Source organism: Vicugna pacos, chromosome 15 (genome assembly GCF_048564905.1).
Source record: "Vicugna pacos chromosome 15, VicPac4, whole genome shotgun sequence".
Taxonomy (NCBI): Eukaryota; Metazoa; Chordata; class Mammalia; order Artiodactyla; family Camelidae; genus Vicugna; species Vicugna pacos.
Window position 1 is genome coordinate 42,945,559 of NC_133001.1, and position 26,752 is coordinate 42,972,310.

General features: G+C 44.3%; 1 protein-coding gene, 1 long non-coding RNA gene and 1 other non-coding gene across 6 annotated transcripts in view; 2 read left to right on the forward strand and 1 right to left on the reverse strand.

The window, feature by feature from the left end:
• The window catches only part of DPYSL5 (dihydropyrimidinase like 5), an 81,225-nt gene that overhangs the window by 11,008 nt on the left and 43,465 nt on the right, over positions 1-26,752 (reverse strand). For all 3 annotated transcript variants that reach the window (XM_072938071.1, XM_006197187.4, XM_072938072.1), the window contains exons 3-8: positions 9,267-9,425; positions 7,118-7,297; positions 6,250-6,318; positions 4,356-4,400; positions 2,448-2,523; positions 1,176-1,332 (exon numbers count right to left, since the gene is read on the reverse strand). In XM_072938071.1, the coding sequence (XP_072794172.1) occupies positions 1,176-1,332; positions 2,448-2,523; positions 4,356-4,400; positions 6,250-6,318; positions 7,118-7,297; positions 9,267-9,425 (686 nt within the window). The remainder of the gene's footprint in view (positions 1-1,175; positions 1,333-2,447; positions 2,524-4,355; positions 4,401-6,249; positions 6,319-7,117; positions 7,298-9,266; positions 9,426-26,752) is intronic.
• LOC140685760 (uncharacterized) lies at positions 1,885-8,597 on the forward strand. 2 transcript variants are annotated; one of them, XR_012059158.1, is made up of 4 exons: positions 1,885-1,970; positions 7,277-7,472; positions 7,807-7,953; positions 8,499-8,597. It is a non-coding gene; the product is annotated as an uncharacterized lncRNA (long non-coding RNA). The 2 variants fall into 2 exon arrangements; XR_012059159.1 differs by having other exon boundaries at positions 7,277-7,326.
• Positions 22,726-22,832, forward strand: LOC116283536 (U6 spliceosomal RNA). Its single transcript, XR_012059436.1, has one exon. It is a non-coding gene; the product is annotated as a U6 spliceosomal RNA (small nuclear RNA).

Below are 26,752 nucleotides of genomic sequence, written 5' to 3' on the forward strand. Positions count from 1 at the left end.
AAAATAGGCTAGATGTAAAAACTTAAATTATTCAATTAATAATACTTCTATTCCTCTGCCTATTTAAATTTGTGTGGGTTTGGGCACTGTAATTTGGATGGGTTGCAGGATTTCCTATCTTTTTGTTCTTTCAGTAAATATCCTGGTGGCAGGCAGAGGTAGTTCCAAAGATTCTTTGACCTTGGAACTGAGCCCAAATTATATAGTGGGTTCTTGATACTTGTTTATTTCTGTTGTGCTGATAATGAGGAAAAGGAGGCTGGCTTTTCCCACTGACAAGCATTTTTAAAAGTATTTCTCCCTTTACTCTACTAATTTAGTTGAATTTGTCAGAGCAGCCCCTGTTCAGAGTCACAGCAAAGCTAGGGGACAGAGGATAATTACTGCCATGGTGTCTCCTGCCTCTCCAGGGGCCATGTTCACTCTGGGACCCTACTGACTGCACTCCAGGCATATTTGGAAAGCCCCAAGTGTCCAGCCCACACTGCTCTTTAAGTTGTTAACATAGAAGGATGTTGAGTGGAAATTTGCCAGTTGTTGGCCATCAGGACTGAAAACTAAGGACATGGATAAAATAAATGCCCCATTATTTAATGGCGGCCCCCTGCAACTGGGGGACTGAGGTGTTGGCAGAATGGAGAGTCCTGAGGTCTTTCCCTTCTTCCTCTTTTCATAGGTTGAGTGGTGCTTCCCTCCCCCGCTCCCCCACTAGTCTACCCCGTCAAGGAGGGGACATTTCAAGAGGTTCACCCATGGAGAAGAGAGGTACCAGTAGTGGGCACCTGCCTGGGCGGTGGACAGGCCGGGCTGCCTGAGCCCCTCGGTGAGGAGAGCTGGTGGGGTGGGGGCTGCCTGCCCTCCCCCCTGGGGGTGCGTAAAACAAAATCTTTCCATGTTTGTGGGAAATGTTTGTGGGACATGTTTGTGTCCCACCAAATATAGACTATTCATTAAAGCATTTTATTTAGATTTGGATCTAAATTGCCCCATGGGATAGCAATTATCTGATGGGCTTTGGAGAAGAAAACAAAAGCAAAATCATGCTCCAGGCACAACGAAGTCAAACCTAGGTCTGATTTGGGGCCTCTATGACATCATCTTAAAGATCTACAAATTCCGGGACTGGTGCGCATTATGAGATAATGCTGCACTGCGGTCCCGCTGAAACACCTTACTTGGCCAGCAGGCTCATGAGGTAGGTTGAGGTGTTGGTGTCCAGTCTCAGGGGAGGCACCGTGACGTAGGCGGCCGCGTGGGACCAGTCCTGGTGGTAGTAGTGTAAGCCTGTCAGCGTGGCATGTGCAGTGGTGGTCTCGGCCAGCACAACCTTCCCTGGAAGAAGACGGGTCAAATCATAAGCAGGAAGCCAGTGAACTGGAGAGATCATTGATCTGAGCCTCTCACTAGGCAGGTGAAGGAGCTGAAGTCGTCAAGGAAGGGATTAGCCCAACCTCACTCAGGCGTTTGACAGCACAGGTGTGTTCAAGGCCAGGGTGCTCCCTGTCCCCATGCTGACTCCAAGAAAACAAGGGCAAGGGCACTGAGATAGGCAGCACTGATGGTGCTTTGAGGGGCGTGTTTCGGCTGGAGCACAGCTGTTGCAGGGCGCTGATGGGAAGATGGAGGGGTGCGAATGCAACGCTAACAGGCAGTCTGGATGCTGGGAGCATACTGGGGGTGGGATCTGTAGCCGGGGCTGGAGGGCACTGAGATGGAGGTGGGAGGCTGGGACAATAGCACAGGTGAGACACCCAAGGAGGTCCCTCTAGGGAAGAGGCAGGAGGTGGGATCTAGGGGGCAGTACAGTGGGAAGGCTGGAAGCCCTTGCTGATTTTTAGCCCCAGGTTTGTTGACTGTGACTTTGTTCTCTTGTTAACAGGACCTCCCTGGCACCCTGAGCCGGGCTGAGAGCACAGGCACGTACAAAACCTTCAGGTGTTGCCAGGTGCTCATCAACAGGAGACACACAGGTGCCTCGGGGCTGTTTGAGTTAAAAAACACAGGGTTCTAGGTGGCTGTAAGGGAAGTTGGGCCCACATACTGACATTTCTCCAGGAACTTCTTGGGTATTCCTTGAAATGTCCATTGGAACTGGTCGAGGATTTCATGTTGGTTACCAAGGCAACCACTAGTAAAACCAGAGACTTTAAAAGATACCCAATTAATGAATTGATTGAAAACTTGGAAATCTTTTACCAGATCCAGGAGAGATAACAGACATTTCTGTAAAGCTGTTATGCATACAAACGTGCAGAGGAAAACACTGGCTCAAATGGACTGAACCCAGGCTAGTGTAGGATGCTTCTGAGGAAGACAGGAGGAGAGAGGAGGGAAGGGCAGGCTCAGGGCCTGGTCCCAGGACCCTGGCCAGAAAGTGCACGGAGCTGCTGGGCCCCGTTAGGCTCCAACCACACACGTGTACTGTCCATCCCAGCCCACGGACTCACCTTGCATCTTAGCAGTGGCGATAACGTCACCGGCCGAGATGCTGGACACATTGACCAGGTAGATTGGACAGTGAGTCTAAACACAGGAGACATGATGGGAAGGAGAGAGCATCAACCCCCAAAACCTAACAAGCATCAAGATAACCAGACCAGCTCAGTCCTGGCCCCCGAAACACCCCTGCCCTGCATCGCTCAGCTCGACCCTCAGGGTGATGGTCTCCTGCTGGGAACACAGGCTGGGGAACCCCACAAAGCAAGGAGGGGACAGGCAGCGCTGGGCACCAGAGCCCAGCAGGGGAACCTTGGGGCAAGGTGTTGAGGGCTGGACCTCACATTTTCTACCAGCCAACACCAAGACTATTTACAACTTAAAATGAGGGACTGTTTTACTTTCCTTTTCATGAACATGATGACCTAGAGAAAGTTATGTATTATATTCCATATCCAAAATTATGATGCCTGCCATCTAAGGGCTGCTTTATCAGCAGACAGACTGTATCCCAGAGAAGAAACAATACACAAGAGGTTCAGGGTTCAGAGTCTACACCAGACAGGAGTGTTCTTGCAAATGGACACCTGGATTGTAAGACTGATTAGCTTTTCCTCTACCAAGCTGTCCAACCAAGGTCCATGGCTTCACTTCTCTTGGCATATGTTTGAGTTAAAAAACAAGGAACTCCCCTTTTGTTGTTCGGATCCTTCCTTATTCTGGGGTGAGTCTCCATCAAGAAGTAATTGATAACATAACTACTGTTATAACAGTAAAACAATGTCTTTGTCCAGCTCCTAGACTTACAAAGGGCTAATGGGAAACTGTTTTCCCAAATATTATTCTGATGCCTTCTTTGCTTATCAGATTAGGAGGACAAGAATTTAGGAACCGGCCTGACATTTGATGTGCTTGGCAGAAGTTTCCTGACTAGTTTTGAGACCAGCAGGACCTCCAACCTCTCTGTGTTCCCCTGGTGTTCCTAACAACAAACACCCGCTGCTTACAGCCTTCGGGGGAGCCCAGGTCTTTCCAGAGGAGAAATTCTCAAGAGTTAGCGCCCGTTAGGAATCATTAGCGGGCTTGTTAAAACACAGGTTGCTGGGGGTCACCGGGTGTCAGCCTGTTTCTGATCCAGTGGATCTGCACAGGTCTGAGCATTTGCACTTCTGAGTTCCTATTTCTAATAAATGATACCAATGCGGCTGGTGCAGGGACCTCACTTAGAAAACTAATGTTCTAGAGAAGATAGTTTATATTCTCTGAGCAAATTGAACCCTTTAATGATGGTTTAGGAGGAGAAATGACCTTGGTACGGGCTGTACTGTTGATAAAGTGCTTTTCCTTTCATGACTCCTTTGATCCTCACAACCATCCTGTGAGGAGTGGGTGATATTACCATTCCAATTTTAGATACTCAATAGTGTATCAGAGAGACTGCCTTGCATACAATGGGAAACTTGTCTGGTCAAAGCCTCATGTCTCTTGCTCGTTCCCACCACCATGCTACATCAGCGCCTGCTTACCCTGAACCAGCAAGGAAAAATTATGAATGGCCCAGAGACAGAGGTTTAAATCATGGTTCTCTAAGCAAACATCTCTCTATTCCTCTACAAGAAACAGATTTCAGTTGCCATGAGCTCTGAGGTCCCCACCTTGCCCTGCCTTGGGAGCCATTTCCACTTGAGCAATGAACCAGGTCCCAGCAAGCTCAGTGGGGATGAAACGCAGAGCTGGTGGCAAGGAGGACTCCTGCCAGGTCTGTGGGAATAACAATGTTTACTTAGCAAACAGTGTTCATTTGGGGTCCTGGGAGCCAGGCACAGAGCTGGCATCCACCAGAATGGGACTCCACCATACAGACTGGTTTCTGATCCCAGAGTTGAGAATGGGCTTAGGGTGAGTTGGCATCTACTTACCCTGTTTGCAATGGTGATAACTCGATGAGTGGCTTCAGCTTCCAGCTGTTGGAAACAGAGAACAGAAAGAAAACAAGCTTCACCAACTCCCCAAACAAGCTTACATCTGCCTGAGACCCCACCTGATGGAAAGCACTGGAACGTCTGACACAGGGCCGAGGGGGACAGCTGGCTCTGAGTGGGGAGAAGCCCAGGGCAGGGGCACCAAGCTCCAATCACCTTTGCTCACATTGAGAGAATCCCAGGACTTAGTGATCCAGGCACATCTTCGCTGGATGCTGCTAAGGGCTTAAAGGCAACAAAATGAGCAAACAAAAACCCAGAGTCACAGTTTCTCTGGTTTCTGGTGCATTCTCTCCACAGACATCTCAGAACTGTAGCAAAGGAGCAATACTGACTGACTTCAAGCTGGAACTGGCCTAGATCAGTTTTCTGAACCTCAGCACTACTGACATTTTGGATGAGATAATTCTCGCTGGTGGGGGCCGTCTGGGCGTTGGAGGCTCTTCAGCAGCATCCTTCAACTCTACCTACTGGAGGCCAGTAACATCCTCCCCCCGCCCCAAGCTGGGATAAACAAGTATCTTTAGACATTGCCAAATGTCCCTGGGGAGAACAATCTCTCCGGTTTAGACCCAGGACACTTCCCTTCAATCAATAGATGATGATGGTGATAATTTTTGCTATTACTACCCCTACACTCAGAGCTTGGCTCTTCTCCCCTAGAACTCCAAAAGGTCCAGTCCTGTGCCCGTCCCCTAACCATCCCTGTTCTCATAGACAGTCTCAGTGTATTGACTTTGTTCAATCCAGTGTATCTTTCTCTACCAACTCTGAGGTGCCCAAACAGGAACTACAGTCAAGGGCTCTGACAGACCTAGGGCAAGAACAAGGTGGGACCACAATCCCCCAGCTGACCCACTAGGCTGATTTGGTTCCTGTCTGAGGACAGTACCATCACATCCTGTCTCCAGCTCCTTGTCCCTCAAGGCCTCTCCATCAATCCCTCATGGACATCCAACCACCGCTCTGCATTTAAGGCTTTGAAGAAATGGAAAATAGCCTTCCCCTCACCAATGGTAGAGGATGTCTGAACAGGGTCATAGGGCAAGAATGCATTATTTGGGGAGGGTATAGCTCAGGGGTAGAGTGCACGCTTTGCATGCACATGGTCCTGGGTTCAATCCCCAGTACCTCTCATAAAGTAAATAAACCTAATTACCTCCCCACTCCCTGGCCAAAAATAAATAAATAATTACATCTAAAATACATTAAAAGAAAAAAAGAATGCATTATTTGTCTAATGTGGTCTCTCCAGAGCCGAATTCTTCAGCAAGGGGGATCTGGGGGGTTTGTGATGACATCTTGCAAAATTGTGCAAGGAGAACACCAGAGGGCAGAGAGAGAGCAGGGCCATCTTAGGAATAGGAAAAGGGGAAAGAGCACAGACATGCATGTGCCTCTCGTTTCTGGTGGGAAGGGTCCAAAGTTCTCTTCAGATGCTCAAAGAGATCTTATCCCCATAATGCTGTCACTGGCTTATAACCTGGAATTTCTTCTAACATTTGAAGGTCCTTTCAGTCTGTCTTTTCTCTCCCGATTCAATTCTGGGCAAAGCAACCCCTGGCATGCGCACATTGCCTCCCTCAGATCCTTGAAATCAGAACCCAGTGAGGTGGGTCTGGTTTCCCCCAAGTTGCCTTCCCCAGGGAAGCCCCAGGCCAGCTCAGCTGTAGCACGGAGGAAGCTGTTCCCTGGGAAGCTTCCAGATGGGAGTTTCGCCCATGGAGAAAGTGATACCATACAACTTACATTTACTGATGTATCTTTTATCCTAAAGAATCTCCAAACCTTTAAGAAAAAAGTTGACAAAGGACACAGAACTCTTCCTCACCTCCTCTGGACGGCTGATCTCAATTCCTTCAGGGCCTGTGATACCCAGATCTAGCGCCTCCTTAGCGCCCTGAATAATAGCAATAGAAAGAATATTGAGAGGATCATAGAGATACAAAATAATATTGAACCCAAGGGACAGTGAAATATGCTAGACACAGCCCATTCCCATAGACTTGCTGCACTTCTCACTTCTGTAATATTCATCTTCTATAAAGAGGGCAAGATAAGCACAGGGCTCCCGAGTCTCACTTCATAATGATTGAAAATATCTTTTCCTCTTAAGAATACAGTTTAGTCACCAGCCAGCAGGCCTGGGACACTAAAGACAAGCATGCTTTATTGATCTGAAAATCAGAATTTCCTCACTGGCAATCTAGTGAAATCTCGAGCTTCCAGCGATGCCTAGATTAACCCAACCCTAAACATCCTACTTAAGACCTAGGAGTACAAAAGGGCTTGTCATCTTGGCATCAGTGAGAAGATCCTTAGAATAGCTCAGCTCCTCTGGAGGAGGCACAGGGAAGGGGAAAGCTGACTCTTAGTTATTCTGTATGTCAAATCTCATTAAAAATACTTCTTAGAGGTGCTCCAAATTCCTTTGCTATAATGGAAGTTAAATATCATATTAGAATTAAGACCTCATCAACCAAGACTTAGAAATCCTTCTGAACTATACAAAGAGACTTGTTTTTTACAGACAATAGAAAAGTCTGGATTTTGGGACAAAGATTTGTCATCTGGGGTGTTAACATCTCACACTTGTTTTTATATTTTGTTTTATAGGATGAGTAATGGGTGGTCCGGAATCCCCAAGAACTGCCTCTTTTGGTGCCCCCCACTTTCCCCAATATTCTCTACCGCCTTGCCTCAGCCACAAGCTCCCCGTTTTCAGCATGGACTCGAGCGATCGCCCCAATATCCTTGCAAGCATGGAACACTTGGTACAGCTCGCTGTCCCGAAGCATATACAAGTCCTTGTAGGTCATGAACATCTGGAATGAGTTGACACCCTTCTCCCTCACCAGGGTCTCCATTTCCACCTTCACCTGCAGAGCAAAGTGTAAAGCAAGGCCATGTGAGTACACATATCCAGGAGGTGGACTGCTGGACGCAGGCCCAGTGTGGAGGAGATGGGGGTCCGTCGATGGAGCCACCACAACACCACCTGCAACCTCTCAGTATCTTGCTTTCCTCCCACTCCACCAGCTGCTGTGAGGTCATGTGAGCAAATGGAAGTACTCTGAAAATTGTCCTTATGACACAAATATAGGAACTAAATCGTGGCATTCTCTGGGCATGTTTCTCCTATCACATAGGCTGGTCCTGTGGTTCTGTCTCCAAATCAGCCTTCATGGTAAATGCACTAATGACTTACACCTGTGGCCCATTCCCTCCACCCCCCTCCTTCACCCCGCATAGTGGAAGAAGTGTTACAGAGAAGGCACACTAATACTAAAAATCCAGAGACCTGGGGAAAATCTAATTTAGGGTCAAAGCCAAGCATGATCCAAAGCTATGTGAATAAGGATATTCATCCCAACATTATTTATACTAGGAAAGAATGGAAGAAACATTGGTCTAACAATAGGAAAATAAATAGTGATTCACCTACTTGACAGAACATTCGGTGGCCACGGCATTGATGGTCATGAAGGCCGTGCAACCAAATGGAAAATGCTCACACTTCAGTGAAAGAAAGCAGGTATGAAAAAAGACCTGAAGGAAATAAGCTAAAAATAATAGTGATTGTGTCAGGGGTGACTGGTTATATGCTTCCTTTCTTTTCTATTTTTTAAATCTGTACTTAGAAAAAAATTATTTGATTATTATAAAAAAGAATTTAAAATTTTAGACACATGAAAATCTCTACAACCTCTGGGAACTTAGGGATGGCTAGGAGAGAGGCTCGGGGTAGGGGTCATCCACCCAGGAGGGTGTCCAGAATGGACAAAGCTCCATGTGAGATAAAGGGTGGTTGACATACAGGTGGTCTGCACCTTTTGCCCAGTACCAGGAAGGGGGGTCTTCATGGTGTAAGGTTGGGGGGCCCCAAGGCCTTTCATAAGTACGTTTGGAAATAATGGAAGAGACTGGGTGAGACCCACACTCAAGACTCGTAACTGAGGGCAGAAATCCAGCAAGGCTTTTATTTCCCATCTCAGAAGGGAGTCAGGCCCTTTAGACCAGGGTCCATAGCTGGAGACCTTTGTAAAGTTTCTTAATGCTTGTTTTTTTTGATAATTCCAGGGCACCCACGCAAGTACAGGCTCAGAGTGATTAAGAAATCATTGATGAAAGAATGACTATCCAGGCTGCTTCCCTGGGGTAATAAGCAATAAAACTCCAGAAATGAAGCAAAATCTGAACGCTACGTGTGTCTGTATTCAGGAAGAACAAGGAAGTGGGAATCTGGGGAGAGGGGACGGGACTCTGGCCCTGGGGCCTGGGCAGCGGGAGGACAGGAAAGCCAGGGGCACAGAGGCTGAACTGAGAGAGGGCCCAGTGGGAGTCAGCCTCGACCACGCATAAGGAGCAGGGCGCTCAGAGCAGCAGCTGGGTCCCAGCAGGAAGGAAGCTCCCCAGTCCATTCATACCAGACAGGAGCCAGGACAGGACCCTCTGTTCTGAGACCTCAGTGCTGTCACTTCAAGCACAAAATGATCCAACCCTTGGGACCTGACCCTTGCTGAGCCCACTACTCAGCAGCAAATCCTTACATGTCAGTGGCACTAATGTAAACCATCAGGAGACACTGAGCACCTGTGGTCCAAGCAAGGAGCCAGTGCGCCCTCTATGTCTCCTGGAAAACTGGCTCTTTAAGCAAGACAGGCCCACCGCCCCTCTTATGGAATCATAAGTGATTTTTCTTTTGTCATTTGGGGGGGTTAGGATGGTGGTGAGAGGGGTGTTCCACACTGCAGGAGAACATCACCCCGCCACTGGCTCCCACCAAATGGCCCCCCCCGCCAAAAAAGCCACTGGTTTCTATTTTGGGGTTCCATCCAGCACTGTTACCTTGGGTGCCCACCAGGTGATCCCCACGTGGAGGGCGTAGTCACAGCAGACTTTGGGGTCAGCCAGACCCCGGCACTTCTCATAGGCATCCACAAGGGAGGTCTCCTTGTCAGGCAGGACGTGGCCAATGATCATGGTGGTACCCCCAACCAGTGCTGCCTAAGAGAGACGGGAAAAGCAGTCTCATCACATCTCGACCCCAACCCAAGTCATTGATGTTGGGGGACATGGGGTCCTTGGGGGAACCTTCAGGACAGCCCAACTCTACTGCACAGGAGGCTGGGAAGTCCAAGTGAAGCAATGTTTGGGAAACTGTGAGGAGCTGTCTGGAGACACAGGGGCCAGTGTGTAACCTTCATCATTGATGTGGATCCAGCACCCAAACCTGCTTCTTCCTCATCTTGGGTTGCAGCTGGTGCTTTGGAAAAACCACTGAGTGTGTTTGTTACCCGAGCCTCAGGTCAGCCCCTGTTTCCCAAAGAGAAGACCCCCCAAATGATTTCTGCCAACTTGAATATATAGATGACATAATCAAATGTCTGCCATAATGTAAATCTACTTATAATGTTTATTATTTTAGTTACACATTATATATTTAAACTGTCATGAATAAAATGTTAATTTGAATACATTGTTTTGTTTGGTCTCTCACATTTCATGAAACAGTTCTATTCAAAGTATTTATATGCATCTTTAACATCAGGGTCTTTGTCTTTAGTTTTTCCAAGAACATTAACTTCATTTCCATCTGTCTTGTTGGAACATTTTAGGTCCCTGTATGATTTGTCAGTGAAAAATCATCCTATCCACAATCTTCACAAGGTAGCACTTAAAAAGAAATCTTTAAAAAGCCTCATCTGCAATCACAAAGCATACTTTCAGGAATAATTACTAAATCTGTATTAGAGATCCATCCCCACATCTTTAAAAACTAATTTGGTCAGGCAACCTCCACAAGCTTCCAAAATTACCATTTTTCAGAGGCTAGTCCAGGCTAATGTGTTGTTCTCCAAAAAACTTCATTAAAATGAAAATTAAAAATTGAGACAGGCTCCCCTAACATGAGTGACTATGAGGGCTTTGATATAAGGTGACTCTCTTCTCTTGATGAATTAAAATTTGGACAAAATCTACTCTTTCATTTGAATATCTGAATCCTTACAGTGATTTAGGATCAGCCCCAAATTAGAATACCCCCTGTGCCATCTCTCAGCTGAATAACCTCAGCTGGGTTACTTGACATCTCCTATGTAGATTCTTTTTTTTTTAATTGAAATACCATCAGTTACAATGTATCAATTTCTGGTATACAGCACAATGTCCCAGTCATGCATATACATATACATATATTCATTTTCATATTTTGATGTAGATTCTTTACCTATACCATGGAAATAGCTTCCTTGCTGGATAGCTGTGAAAGTCAAGTGAATCATCACTTACAGAATAGACTTTGTAAAGACTTTTTTGTCCTAATATGTGTGTTTAATTATTCAGAGTCTAGTTGTTTATCTCTGTTTTCTGAACGGGAGAAGAACAGCACAATGAAACTGTCTGAATGAGTTCATGCTTTCCCATTCAGTTAAATCCTCGATCATAAGACAGAAATATTGCTGGGGAATAAAGGGCTGGAAAAAAGTTAGTTCAGTGGTCAAACAACAATTTAAATGAAAGTCTTTGCAACACTTATTTTCCATGCTGACCCTGGTGGGGCTGGTGAGACAATTTCTCTCATTGTAGGAAAACCAGGGGTCTGGCTTCTTGCACAACTTAAAGCAACCAACAGAGGGTGGTAGTTCTGTGGTCCACGTGTAGGAACTGTGACGGGGGAGGCAGAGAAACAGAGAGAAGGCGAAGGACAGCAGATTGGAGCTTTACTAGCTGGCTTCTATTTCTGATTTTGCTACATCGTGCCAGGCTGATTCATCCGCACAGCAGGTGTTTGTACTCTATTTTGTCCTGAAATGCATTTCTTGCTTTATATGTTGACACTGGGGTGTCTGATCTGTTCGGATTTTACACACTAAATTGTTTTATTTTTTTCTGGGGCTCTAGATTGTTTTTCTTTGCACCCCCTCGGTATATCTGTAGCCTTGCATAGAAAAGAAAGGGAACCTGGAAACAGCATCGTGTTTTAAGAGAGCCAAGACTGTTCTTAATATCTGCGGGTTTCTGAGAGTAGAAAGGGAGGTCTACCTGCTGAATCTCTGAATAGTTAAAAGTTACAGATCAAGCTAACGAACTGTTACACAGCATCTATTCTATCCTCCTACTCTAACAGATATAGCTTCATAGTGACTGAGAAGGCCAGGCTTGAGTTTAGAATCCTCAGGGACCTTGCAGTTTTGCAGTACACTGCAGGGGATGCTGGCCTTCAGCCTCTGCACTTGCCTCTAGCCCTCACCCCTCAACCCTAGGTACTTCCTGCAGCCCGGACGTCTAAGCTCTGTGCACCCCTCCAAGCTGCTGCCCTGGGCCTGGGCATGCACACACTGGTGGTCTGGTCCCCAGGAGGACAGATTCAGGCTAATGCAGGCCCTGGCGGTGCTCAGGCCTGTGACAGGGAATACCAGGGCCCCAGGGTGTGGTATAGGATTGGAAGAGTGGGCTCTGGGCAGACCTGGGGAAGCTGCCTAGAGTCCAGAGCCCACAGCAGAGGCTCCTTTTGCCTGGGTCTAAGGATAGAAGGAGTCAGGATCATCCAGCAGTGGTCCTGACTTTCCCAATTACTGGTTATAATCCCGTGTGCCGGCTCTGCATCTCCCTCAGGGGCCCAGAGAGGATTAGGAGGCAATTGATGTGAGAGCATCTATAAGCCAGGTAGGGGCACATAAATACTTGGAATAATTTCTGCTGTTCCCTGGGCCTCAAACCAGGAATTTAATAGGATCAGCAAATATTCCCCCAGCTGCAGGTTCAGGAGCCCAGACCAGATGCTGGATGCATGAGCACTTGTTTCCTCTCAGGCAAGATGCACATAGAGCTGGCTTCTAAAATATGCACACTTCCCGCCTACGGGATGAATGCCGACAAGCTCAGTCTTTGCGGGAATGTGATATCACAGATGTGACAGACCTTTTTACTGTCATCCCACACAAAACAGCCTTGTAGAAATCAACAGCAGAGTGTGACCCAATCCTGTTCTGGAGACTTTCAAAAGGATTATGTTTACGATAATCAAAAGGAAATGTGACTGTGTGACTGCTGAATGTTCATGACTGTTTATATGCAAGAAAAGTAAGCTATGAAAGATTTTTAGAAATCAATAGAAATGATGTTTATGGAGGCCAAGTCTTAACATGGAACAAGGGTGAAGCTATAATGAGTGAAAAAGGCAGAATTCAATATGTGTACCCAAGATGCTTAGAAGTATGTTTAAAAACACACACCCACATAAAGAAAAAAAATGGAAGGAAAAATACTAAAACATTAACAATGACTGTTTTTGGAAGATGAGAGTCTGAGTAATTTATTTTTTCTAATTTTCTGAAATTTATTTACTAGAATATACAGTAATATACATTATATATATAATACACATAAAAAAACAAATTTGGAGGAAGCTAAAACTATTCAAAATTTAGTTAACCATGTTTATGCATTTAAAATATTTTCTTTTAAAGTTATGAAACACTTCGATCATATGGTAAAAGTACAGAAAATAATACAATACATACCCATGAAAGCACTACTCAAATTTAACAGATGTTAATGTTTTTTACTGTATTTACTTAATTTTTTTTAAATCTAGAGTTTATTGCTTTTTAAAAAAAATTCCAGGTGAATTTATTTATTTATCTTAATTTTTTGTTTGTCTTTTGGGGGGAGGTAGTTGGGTTTATTTATTTACTTACTTATTTTTGATGGAGGTACTGGGGACTGAACCTAGGACCTCGTGCGTGCTAAGCATGCGCTCTACCACTGAGCTCTACCCTCTCCCCTTACATGTTTTTAAATAAAAAAATGAAATAAAATATCTCCAGTACAATTGAAGCCCTCCTTCCTATTCCCATCCCTCTCCCTTGAGGCTGATAGAAATCTCTCCCACTCACGATTGTTTTTACTATGTTTTGCAAATTTAAAAAATGTAAACAAATGGTATTATACTGTCCATGTCCGTTTGCAACTTGCTTTTTTTATTCGACATCTTTAAGATTCATTTATGTAGATACATTTCATTCACTTAAATTAATTCATCACATGAAAGCTCCTCCAGGTATGTGTTCATTTCTGAATTCATGGAAATTTACTGCTACATGTAGTACTTGAGCATCTCACGCATGCGAGAGCAGTCCCCGCATCCAGGGTAGATGTTGCCAGGAAGTGGAATTGCTGCTTCATGACACATGGGCATCTCCAATTATGCCAGACATGACCAAGGAACAGCTAACTCAGTGGGGCTTCCTGGAGCCTGGTGGCTGACCAGAACTGCCCATTCATCAACCCAAGCCCTTAGTTTTTCTGTATGTGTTGTTTTTATTTTTGTTTTATAACATAAACTACTGTCCAGCCAAGCATTCCTCAGTGTGTATGTGGCATTCATTTCTTCTGTGAATGTGAGACTTCACATCTCTCACTGGTAAGTTAACATGAACTTTAGGACCATTTGTTTAACCAACAAACACAGTATCATGACATACTTTGGCAGGATATGAAACATAATTTTACTATTTCAAAGGGTTATTATTTTGTTTTTGATATTTATGATATACTGCTGGGTAAATCTGGATTTATTTGATGCCCAGTCATGTTACCCCTATTGCCCATTTGTTCTCTAAGAAAAGCCAGTACCCAACGCTAATCTACTTTATGACATAGTTCCCAGGCATACATTTGGCAGGAACTTGTACTGAGCTCAATCTGAACCTGTTATTATAAATGTCAACTTTATGCTTCAGAAGTTACCAGACCACTGTGGGTGCATGAGTTTCCATATTGACCAGAGACCTGCTCAGCAAATTGGAAAGAAATTTCACATATAATTTATTTGCTGACATCCCTGTGTTGGAAAGAACAATGTATTGGCCCTTCCTGGCTTTGTCAGGACAAAGATCTTTGGAGAGTCACTCTCTTACCATCTTCTACATTGCTGCAGCTCTAGTCACATTTTGCTGAGTTCCCAGTAGCAAAGGTTTTTTTCTCTTACTCCCTCTCAACCCCCTCACTAAAGAAAAAGGCTTGGTTCTCTTGCTCCAAGATCAAGAATCAATAGGTCAAAGCACATATTTTGTGCCCAGCTGTTGAGAAGGTACTTGGGCCAGAGCTAATTTGCAGGGTTTTTCACTGGGGATGGTAAAGGGACTTCCTGGAGCATATTTTCATACTAGTGCACAGAAAAGGGGTGTGTTTGGGGGAAGTGATTGGAATCATAAGAGCAGGATCTGCTACTATCTCAATGTATAGATTAAGGGCAACTCAATCTTTATAGAGGGAACAATCCTGCGCAGAGAATCAAATAAGTATTTGGATGTGCTTTGCAAACTAAATCCAATGCAAGCATTTCCACACTTCTTAACACAGTTGGGAAAGCCATCATCATTTGTTCAGATGGATCTGCTTCTCTCAGAATTGCTGAACCACTTCCTTTTCTTTTCATGTTAAAATTATCTTCCATCTTTCACTTATACTTGCTCAAAGTGCAAGAGAAAAAAGAATAACCAGCTCAGTGGTTTCTCTCTTGCTCTGAGTAATTTCCTTCATCTTTAGGGATCTATTAGCTGCTCACTGTCCCTCTGGAAAGCCAGCTCTTAAACAGCACCACTCCTTGGGACGTAAGAAATTCCCCAAAGGAGGGCCTGAGCATTTCATCAAGTGAGATGATGCATATATGGTAGTTATACCCACACCTGGCACTCAGTAAACACCTCCCTCATCCTGAAACCTAAGCCCACCAGCTATGACTAGCTCCATGGGTACATGGCCTGTGCGGTCTCACAGGGCCCTGCATTTAGAAGGGCTCTGCCCTGGTTTAATCTCTGCTGTTGAAATTCTTAATAATTTTTTTTTAACAAGGAGTCCCACATTTTTACCAGCTCCACTGGCCTGACTGAGGGACATCACACTCCTGTAACAGGCTTACGCTGGCTTCATTGCCAGTTCATCCAGCTCACACAGGGACTCAAGACACTGACCCTTTCTCTGATAATTCCCTTCCAGGCCACTTGGATGCTGACCACTGTTCTATCTTCTCTTGAAGTCTCCCCTCCATTTTCTATCAAATACTCCTTTACAAACAAACAAACAAACAAAATAACACCCCTCCCCCCAACTAGCTTTTCTCCAGGACATCAAGTGATTCGTGATCAGTTCCTTGGGGTCACCCACTCTGTGCCTCTGGCTACATACAGCTCTCAAGCCTTTTCTTGGCCCATAATTTGCAGCCTGTTGAGTTCATTCTGCAACAGCCTGTTGAGTTCATTCTGCAAATTGTACATTGGAATTAACTGCACTCCTAAACTTCCTTTCACTTTTCACTCCAACCTTCTGGGTCTGCAGCCTCTACCACATTGTCTAGGGCATGGGTCCCATATCCTGACCTTGCAGCGCTCTCCCTCTAAGCATTACCATTTCTAAAACTCACCCTTCATTCTTTGAATTTTCAGCAGAGGACTCAGGCAACATTCAGTCTGCAATATACTTTGGGAAAAGGCCATTTTCCCACACTTAATCTGCCTGCCATTTAAAGGCACATTAATGCTATATTTAGAGGCAAAATAGTAGAGTGATAAGAATCAGGCTTTAAGGCAGGCAGATCTAGATTTAAATTCCAGACCTGTCACGTATAGTTGTATGACCCTGGGCAAGTTATTTAATGTCTTTAAGCTCCATTTCCCCATTTATAAAATGGGATACTACTACATCCCTTGTGGGGTTACTGTGAGAATTAAGTGAGATAATGCACGTGAAGCATCTAGGACACTACCTGCACATAGCAGGAGTCCAATGAATACTGGTGATTTATATCATTATAACTATTATAGTTAATAAACAATAAGCATAATTTGTAGGTAGCACAAATGTGCACATCATGTTATGTGTATCAGATGCTCTAGAAGAGGTGAGAAATACAATCACATTAAGGTGCTTAGAGTCCAGTTAGCAAACAGGGCAAGAAGAGAGTTCATTTTTAATAGAAATGACTTCAAGAGGGGAGGGTATAGCTCCAAAGTAGAGTGCATGCTTAGCAGGCATGAGGTCCTGGGTTCAATCCTGCAGTACCTCTATTAAAATAAACAAACAAACAAACAAATAAATAAAACCTAATTACCCCCTCTCCTACAAAAAAAATTAAAAAAAGAAAGAAATGACTTCAAAATAATGACAGTACAAAGCAGCATGGGATAACATTCCTCAATGTTGATAGCAGCATCAAGTTCAAAAGAAGACCAGAGGAGGGGATGGCCACAGTAGGATGGGCAGGCTGAGGGCTGGCAGGGGGGCAGGATGTGATGCTCTGGGGAAGGAAATGATGTGGACAGAGCTGGGGGCACAGCTGGAGGGCAGAGAATAGACCTGTTTGGTTTTGGCTGAGGTAGGTCTGATGAAAACACCAAACTGTGTGGACCTTGATGAACCTGGATTCTGTCGGTTGGCAAAGTGCAGCCACTTGTGTGTTGTGGAGGTGGTGGTAATAGGGGGGGCTTCAGGAGTGTGGGGCATAGGAGTACATTTACAGAGAGGACTCGGGTCACCCCCATCCCTGGACACATCTGTAGTCACAGCAGGCTTCTCTGGGTGGAGCAAGAACATGAAAATCAGACCCGAGAGCATTACTTCAGCTGCACAGTGCAGACTTAACTGCAGTGCTGAGATGATGGACCTCAGCCTGGGAGCTGGGATGGAAGGACACATGTGAAACCTGTTTCTGGGAAAGTAGCAGCCAGGTTTGATGACCGAAGAGGAGGGGATATAAACAGTGGGGGAGGTTTTAGGCTTGTGTGGCTGAAAAAATTGTATCAGGAAAGGAACAACCACATTTGGGAGGGAAGGGGCTTCTTAGACATCTTCAGGCAGAGCTGATTGAGGGACATTCCAGTGGAGATGAAAATCACTGATCAAAACCAATATATGCTGACTGTGTCCTCAGTGCCTGTTTAATTCTCACAACAGTCCAGTGAAGTAGGTGTCTTATAATCCCCATTATTCAGATGAGGACACTGAGGGTTGCAATTTGTATCTATTAGGCTGGGAGGAACAACTCTTCCCATCCATTCCGGAGCAGGGTGAATAAAAGAGATGATGAGAGGAGACATGGAGGAGAGCTGGCCCCAGACTTCTTAGCAAAACAGGAAATGAAGCCAAATTCCCAGAGGAAAGGTTTGGGGAAAATGAGGAATGTTGAACTGAGCCAAGGTGAGGTTTAAGAAAATCGTCTGGGAAATGCACCACGGAATCAACAAGAGAGGGCTGAACTCAATGTGCTGTTGTAAGAGGCCAGTTCTGTGAAGCCAGGAGCTGGGAAAGAGAAAGCAGGCTGGGAGAGTTGAGGGAATGGGGAGCCGGGGGCTGACACAGGGGTCCAGGTGGAGGCCCAGCACAGCCCCAAATGGGGAGGGGTCCTGGAGAGGGCCCAGAGTTTGGTTGGAGCTTAGAGCGACATTTGAGTTTTTATGTTTGTTAGAAATACAGCTCAATTCTTTGATGGTGTGTGGAGGCAGGAGGTGTGGAGGGAGAGGCCTGAACTCTGGAGCCTGGCAGACCTAGATCTGAGGTCTGGCTTTATCGCTGAGGAGTCTTGTGCTCCTGGGCAAGTGAGCTCTGGCTTGTGAGGATGAGGGTGCCATTTCCAGGAGAGAAGCAGGGTTGTGGTGGATGTGTTGAGTTTGGGGCAGGTGCTCAGAGGTGTCTAGGCTGTAGCTATAAATCTGAAAGTCAACAGTAATAGATCACCTGGGGAGAGAAGATGAGTATGAGCAGAAGGCACTAGCGGGTAGGATGCCGAGAAGCAATCACCATAGGGAGGAGTAAGACAAGACCAGGAAGGAGACTGGGAAGGAGAGCAAAGAGATAGGAGGAGGAGCGGGCTGCCATGGGGTTCTGGAAACCAAGAAAGTCCTCCCACCAAGGCAAGAATCTCCCTAGCTCACTGACTTCAACATTTGAGCTGCCCTAGAGGTTAAGATGCCCTCGAGGGAGGCCCAAGCTCCCCCTCCCTGATGTGAGCAGATGAGGTAGCTTTCAGGTCCCAGGGACAGTGGACACACCTGCTCAGGAAGCTCTGATTTAAGCCTGCCTGGTTCCTGCTCAACAGGGAGGCTCCCAGCACACAGAGAACTACTAACAGTGAGCATGCTGCTGAGAGGGAGAGAAAGGTCTGAGATTTGCTGTGAAATCCCCATCTTGCCTCCTCCTTTCAGCCCCATCAATAAAGAACAGGCCTGACTGCCATGCTGCGGGGAGCAGCTGGGTCAGGCACAGGTCAGAGGGAGGCCGTACAAGAGCTCTTGCTCCCCCTTCCCTTCTGTAGCAAATTCCTCAGGACAAAGCGGTGCTGGCTCTCTCCAGGGCTGCTTGTGTGGGCATGCTGGCGGCAGAATCACCGGCCAAGACTGGAAAGGCTAATACGAGAGGACCCCACAGGGAAAGATGGTTCCTTGGTTCTGGGATTCTCACCCCTGCAGGGACCAAGGTAGCAGGGGAGTAAACCCACTACAGAAACTTTCAGATGAAACTAGGCCCAGAGAGAATCTCCTGGAGGTCTGCAGATCAGCACGGGGACCTGGTCCCTTCCTCCCTCAATGCACGAAGTGCTCCTGGAGAGGGTCACCTGCACAGCAAAGTACTTCCCTCATCTAATCTTCACATCCACCGTGTTGGAAAGAAGTTTTTTACCATCTCAGTTTTTTAGAGATCAGCCGAGACTGGGATCTAGATATTTTTACTCCAAATCTCATAACACTAAGAACAGATCTGATACCAACAAAATGGTAACTAAGCAGAGCCTCAGCCTGGGGCGATCCCACCCCAGCTTCAGGGTCTCCCGGAGGGTATATTTAAAATAGACAACTGATAGGGAAGTATATACAACAGCCCTAACATTTTCTCATTTTGGAACTAGAAATACATGAATGCCAACTGGTGGGAGAAATGTAAAAACATGCATGGTTTTCATCGTGAGACTTGATGAACATTTCCATGGTTAAGATATTTTCCTTAAACCCTGGAATGAATTGTGTTAATTCCCAACCCAACAAGACTAGAATGTCCCAGGGACACAGAAGCAGCCTGCTAGCAAAAAGTGACACGACTCCCACGGACACCATCGGACCACTGTGGCAGTTAGCTCCTGGGGAAATAAACTTTACTGACAGCCTGCTCCGTGCAAGGTTCTCAGCATTTGTTGTCTTATTTGATCCTCAAAATGACTCTAATAGAAAGCAAGGACCCAAATAGATATCTGTGCATCCATGTCCAGAGCAGCACTATTCATAATAGCCAAAACGTGGAAGCAACCCAAGTGTCTACTGACAGATGAATGGGTAAACAAAATGTGGTAGATACATAAAGTGGATGTTATCCAACCCTAAAAAGGAAGGAAATTATGACACACACTACAACATGGTTGAGCCTTGAGGACATTATGCTCAGTGAAATAAGCCAGTCACAAGCAGACAAATACTGTAATGATCCCTTATACGAGGTGCCCCGAGTAGTCAACTTCACAGAGATGGAAAGTGAAATTGTGGTTGTCAGGGGCCATGGGGAGTAGGGAATGGGGAAGTTAGCATTTAATGGATACAGAGTTTCAGTTGGGGAAGCTAAGAAAGTTCTGGAGATGGATCATTGTGGTGACAACATTGTGAATGCACTTAATGTCACTGAATTGTATACTTAAAAATAGTTTAAACAATAAATTTTATGTTATATATATTTTATCAATAAAATTTAAAAAATTATTCTGTAGGGTACAGGTTACTCCTCTCATTTTACAGATAAGAAAAATGGGGCTCAGAGGAAATCACGCAGCCAGACTGAATGAGGGCCCATCTGCCTGGAACCCCAGGTTTCCTTTACATCATGCCACCCCTTCTAGAGCTCAGGAGAGCCCTGGCTGACTGTGGGGCTCCCTGGCTCCAGGATTCCTCTGTCAAAGGATGGAGAAAAGCCCAAGTGAAACTGGACCTAACTGCAGTCTAGAAACAGAAGGGTAGGTGTGGCTTGGGCTTGAATTATGGGGCTAAAGCTGAGAACTGTGCCAACATCTAAAATTATGAAATGAGGAGCTCCAGGCATCTCTCTAATCCAGAATGATTATCTTCACTGCTGAGCATCCAATTTAAATTCATTGTGTTTAATACAAAGCCGCAGAACAGAGCAGGCTGTCTCCCAACATGCAGTTACCATGGAGACTGGAGATGATCCTCAGAGGGAGTTATGTGGCGGAGAGAACGTGGCTGCCAGCTTCTGAGAAGCCGAGGGGCCTGGGGAAACCATTCTAAAAGAGAGCGGCACAGAGGGGCCCTTTGTCATCCCTCTTAGCAAGGCCCCTTCTCATCCCAAAGCAGGAAAGTTTACAGACAAGCAGGCCACCACCATCTTTACTAAAAGTCCAGGCTGCCCGCAGATGCCAGAGAAGAGGGGTTTATCAACAATCCAGAAATAAACCACATGTAACCCTATGTGCTCTCCTTCCCTCATCTACTCCAGTGTTGGTGAGTCCTCTTTTTGGTCCCAAATCCAAGTGATACCAGTGCTATCAAACTGTGGAGGGAGGCTGCCCTGAGGCCTCCCTGGATCCGTGGTGTTGAGGAATGTGGGCTGGAGTCAAGGCGGGGAGGCAGGCAGACCCAGGCCTGTACTTCTTAGCGTGGCAAGTTACGTCACCTGTCTGAGACTCAGCTTCCCTGCCCTGAAAAGAAGGATAATGAGGCTGCCTGAGGGGGGCTTTAAAGATCACAGTCAGTGTATAATGGACATGGAAGCTCAGTGCACCCCATTGGAGGGGGCAGGGGATGGAAGTTCAGCTGTAGGTCCTGTGGGGAAGTGTGCACACCATGCTCTATGTGGGGGGCTGGGAGCCCAAGCCCATCAGAGGCTCAGCCTGCTCCCTTCTGAATACTGTTTTCCAGACAGCAGGAAAAATAGACTCTTTGGTGGCCCACTAAGTCTGAAGCTTAGAGATTCAGAGCCAGAGTGCTCTCCCAAATATGAATCCTAGAGTATCTTAAGCCTGGCAAAGTGAGAGTTAGGGTACCAAATCAGGAAAGAGCTATAGCCCAGGCCTGGTGGTAACAGAGGGTACCAAAGAGAATAGAAACCTGTCAGAGAGTAGGGGAGAGGGTGGCAACAACTCAGTGGTGAGAATTCCAGTCCACAAAAGTTTAATCCTAAGCTAGTCTGCTCAGAATTCCTGGCCCACTCTTGTTCTCTACTGACTCTAAATGTAAAAGGGAGAGGGAGCAGAATGAACTCTTCCCCACACCGTCACCACAATTTAGTGTACATTAAGATACAGATCACGTGAAGACAACATATTGAGATCAGTATGTAACCAAGCATCAGGGAGAACAACACATGGCCCTCATCTGAACTCCCAGCACCCAATAAAGTTCCTTTTAACACACACAACCCACAGATTTTTTTTTCTCTCCAAATAACTTGAGAAAATTTTGAAGAAAATTCTTAACTTTTAGCTAATAGAAAGGGACCATGCTAAGGGCTGAGAAAGTTTATCAAGTGCTTGGTTAAAGCACTCTGTTTACAGTTTTCTTAAGGTTTTGGTTTACAGCCTGCACTAAAAAGTTTGTTTCCAAGAAGATAGCCAAAACAATGTTGGAAAAGAAGGACAAAGTTGAAGGACTTATATTACCTGCTTTCAAGACTTCCTGTAAAGCTATGATAATCAAAACAGTGTGGTATTGGTGTAAAGATAGAGAAATAGACTGAAAGAACAGAAAAGAGAGTGCAAAAATAGACCCACATACACAGTCAACTGATTTTTGACAAGGGATACTCTTTTCAACAAGCTGTGTTGGAGCAATTGTATAGCCATACACAAAAAACTGACCCTCAACCCTCACCATACACCATATGTAAGAACTAACTTAAGAGGGGGAGAGTAGAGCTCAGTGGTAGGGTGCATGCTTAGCATGCACAAGATCCAGGGTTCAATCTCTATTATCTCCATTAAAAAAACAAAACACAAAAACAGGAAAACTAACTTAAAATGGATCATAGACCTAAATGAAAGAGCTAAGATGATAAAACTTCTAAAAGAAAACATAGGAGAAAATCTAGTGGATTTCACAAAAATTTCTTGATTATAGCACATAAACTATGAAAGAAAAAAAATCAGTAAGTTGAACTTCAAAATTTTAAACTTTTGCTCTTCCTAAGACACTGTTTATGAAAATGAAGAGGTAAGTCACAGCCTGGGAGAAAATATTTGCAAAATATATACCCAACAAATGACTTGTAACTAGAATATATAAACAACTCTGACAACCCAATAAAAAGAAGACCAGCAGTGCTCACTGTGGCAGCAGTAAACTTGGAATGATACAGAGAAGATTAGCATGGCCTCCTCACAAGGATGACATGCAGGTTTGTGAAGCATTCCGTATTTTTCAGTTAGAAGGTAAATAAGTACTAGGGATGTAATATACAACATGATAAATGTAATTAACACTGCTATATAGTATTTGTGAAAGTTGTTAAGAGTAAATCTTGAGTTCTTATCACACGGATAAAACTTTTTTCTTTTTCTTTTATTTTGTATCTCATGATGATGGATGTTCACTAAACTTATTGTGATAATCATTTCATAAGTGCAGTCATTATGTTGTACATCTTAAACTTATACAGTGCTGTATAGCAATTATATTTCAATAAAACTAGAAGGAAAAAATTAAGATTTACCTATTCTGGACATTTTATTAAAAAAAAAAAGAAAGGATTAGGGGTATAGCTCAGTGGTAGAGTGCATGCTTAGTGTGCACGAGGTCTTGGGATCAATCCCCAGCACCTCCATTAACAACAACAACAACAAAAATTGTAAAGAAAAAAAAATTAAATACTAAAAAAAAAAAAAAAAAGAGAGAGATCAATGACTCAACTAAAACATAGGCAAAAGATGTGAATTCTTCATCAAAGATATACACAGAGCAAATAAGCACATGTAAAGACATTCAACATTAGCCATTAAGGAAATGCAAATTAAAACCACAAGGAGCTATCATTTGTTAGAATGGCTAAAATTAAACAGACTGATCATAACAAGTGCTGGCAAAGATGTGGAGCCTGGAAGGAATATAAAATGTTACAACCACTTTGGAAAACAGTTTGGCAATTTCTTAAAAAGCTAAATGTACACCTACCATCTATCCTACATGTCCCACTTCGAGGTAGTTACACAAGGAAATGTGAGCGTATGTCCACACAAACACTTGTATGCAAATGTTAATAGTAGCTTTGTCTGTAATAGCCAAAAACTTAAGAATGCTAAGTCAAAGAAACCAGACCAAAAAAAGAATACATACTGTATTACTCCATTTATATAAAAATGTGAGAAAATGCAAATTAATCCTCAGCGACAGAAAACGGGTCAGTGGTTACCTGATGTTGAGAAGGATTACAAGGGACACAAAGAAACTTTAGGGAGTGATGGATATGTTCATTATATTAACAGTGATGGCTCCGCAGTGTATATATTTTTCAAAGCGTATCAAATTATACACTCTGAAAATGTGTGGCTTATTGTATGTCAATTATACCCAAATCCAGTTGTTGAAAAAAAAAAGTATAACATATAGATTAAAAAAAAGGTGCCTCATTGGGTTACCTAATCATGACCTTCTTCGTTTTATACTCTTCCCAAGAATAGAGCTCACCAACATCCATCAAGTTTAAGTTTATTTTTTAATACTGAGAATATTGTAGAGAGTTTAAATGTAAAGAGAAAAGTTATTTTTGAATTCATTCATCTCTAGTGGTACTTCCAGCTCTACCACTGTGTGCATGAGTAAGTGCATGTGTGTGTATGTGACAGTGAGTGTGTGACTGTGAATGTGTGAGTATGAGGATGTGAAGGTGTCTCACGGTGTGAATGTGTGTGTGTGGTGTGAGAGATAAACATCGGTTAATGAGAAAGTTCTTACTATATGTGGCCTACAGCTTTATCTTCATATAGTCACTAATTAAGGATCCTTAGAGCTCCTAATTTTTAATTAACAGGAAATAAAAAAGGATCAGAAGGAGAGAAAAACATGGTTGGCAACAGGGATAACCTGAGGGAACAATGGGGCAGAAACTACCATGGTGTCTACACACATTTCCACCTGCAGTGCAATAAACCATTCTAAGACATGCACCTGACATTTAGCACAGAAATCTGGCAACTTCAGATCACAGTTAACCTCAGCAAAGTTTGAGAGAAGAGATATTTTCAACTGAGATTTTTGAAGCATTCCATAAGGTCATATTCAAATATTTCTTGAAATATTAAAAATATGCAGGTTTTCAGAAAAGAAAAAGGAAGAAAAAGACATCATTCATGTATTATATGCATCACTAAAGTATACATACAATACATCATGTATTTTTCTTCTTTCTTTTTTTTTAAACCCCAGAGGATGCGAGTATAAAAGCAGAACTTGCATGCGGTATGAAAAGTTTCCAAGATGCTTGGGTTCAATCATACATGGTTCATTTATTTCTATTCCTGAATTAAGGGTTTTAAAAAGCAATAATATCTCTGTATAGATCAGTCAGTTCTTTGCAAACATTCTTATTCTAGGAATTGAGGAGCTGTTTGGTCACCACAGGAGATTTTTTTCCCTCAATACTAGATTTAAAAATTTGTAAGAAATGACAGATCTCCTCTCTTACGTTTGTTCTAAGAAAGGTCAACCTGGCCTACGTGTTGGTCTGCAATTATGTAGACGTAGAATGGAAGTTGCCAGCAAGGGTTTGTTAAGCAAGACACCTGATTTGAAGCAGGACATCTTTAAATAGCTCCTGATACCTGCTGAGTTTATGACTGGCTATTTCTGTCTTTAAGAGAAAAGAAGGAGAGAAAAAATTATCTAGAAATCATCACCATTACTATTAGGCTCCATCTGAAATCTAAAACACAGAGTCAACCTTGATAGCAGAGATGGAAATCAATTTTTTTGTTCCTGTTTGATGTCTAACAGTTTAACACATATACACAAGAAGAAACTGTACAATTGGACTTTCCAGGAGTTAGTCCTCAATCAGCATGGTCTATCTATTTAACATACACTCATATAGTGCTTACTAAGCACTAAGTACTATTTTAAGTTCTTTACCAGCAGTAACTCACACACCTAAAGTTGAACCATAATCTCCATTTTCCAGCGAAGGAAACTGAGAGACTGAGAGAGATTAACTTGTCCAAATCACATACCCAGTAAATGTGGAGCTGAAATTCAAACTCTGGCAGCCTACCGCAGTCTGTGCTCATGACTGTCACAGTATGCTGACATTCCTCTATTTCTTGACCATCTACTACAAGTTTACAGCTATGTGGCTCTGTGCTGAGTCATAAGTTAAGTATCAATTGTGGTCTCTGTCCCTCAAAGTTTTCAATCTAATTGAGAGACAAACTTTACACAAAAAACAATTTGAAAGCCCCAGGATGACAAACTGTTTCAGTCGGGGAGAAGAAAGTGGATCCTGGTGCTAAATTAGCTGGAGGAAGAATGTGACATAAGTGTGGTAGGTCTTGAAGGTTTCTACCGATGGGTGGGAAGGATGGCAGGGGAGAGCATGGGATGTTCATAGGGGAGGGGGCTGAGGAAACCCCCTACCTGATGGACACATGTTGGGAGTGCGGGTTGGATGGCGAGGGCAAGGTCAGATGGGGGAGCTGTCCAGGGTGAAGATCCAGGACTCCAAACCAGACAACCAGGAGCCACTGCAAGTTCTCAAGCAGGACATGACCCTGATGGCAAAGCCTGGGACACAGGCAACACAGGCACTAGATGGACAGTAGAACAATTTCATTACAATACCAAAGTGGGTGGATCAAGTAAACCAAGAGACTGGAAGACAGAGCCAAGGCCAGCCCTAGGGTGGAAGCAGGTAGTCATAGCCTGGGGACTAACATTAATTTACCCATACTCTGCGCCAGGCACTGTGTGAAGTGTTTTTCATGCATTACCTCATTTAATCCTCACAACAACCATTTGTAAGCAGCAAAAACTGTCAGCTCTAAGGCACTGACATCAATGTTATTCCTCTAGGGACAGTGATGTGTTATAAAGTCACTGCCTCGGGGAGGCAGAGAGCTCACCCTGCTGTCTGCCTGATGCATCAGTTCTGAGATGCCTTTATCTGGGTCCAGGCAAATTTGGAGCCATAGAGTGTCAAGCAAACTATTTGCATGCAGCCCACCAAGAGGTCACAGGCTGTCTGAAAGGGGTGACTGTCCAGGTATGCGATTTTAGGAACCTTTAAGTGGTTTGGTGAAAAGGGCCTGAAATTTACATTTTGGTCCAACTATCTCTGGGACTTGGGGCAACTCA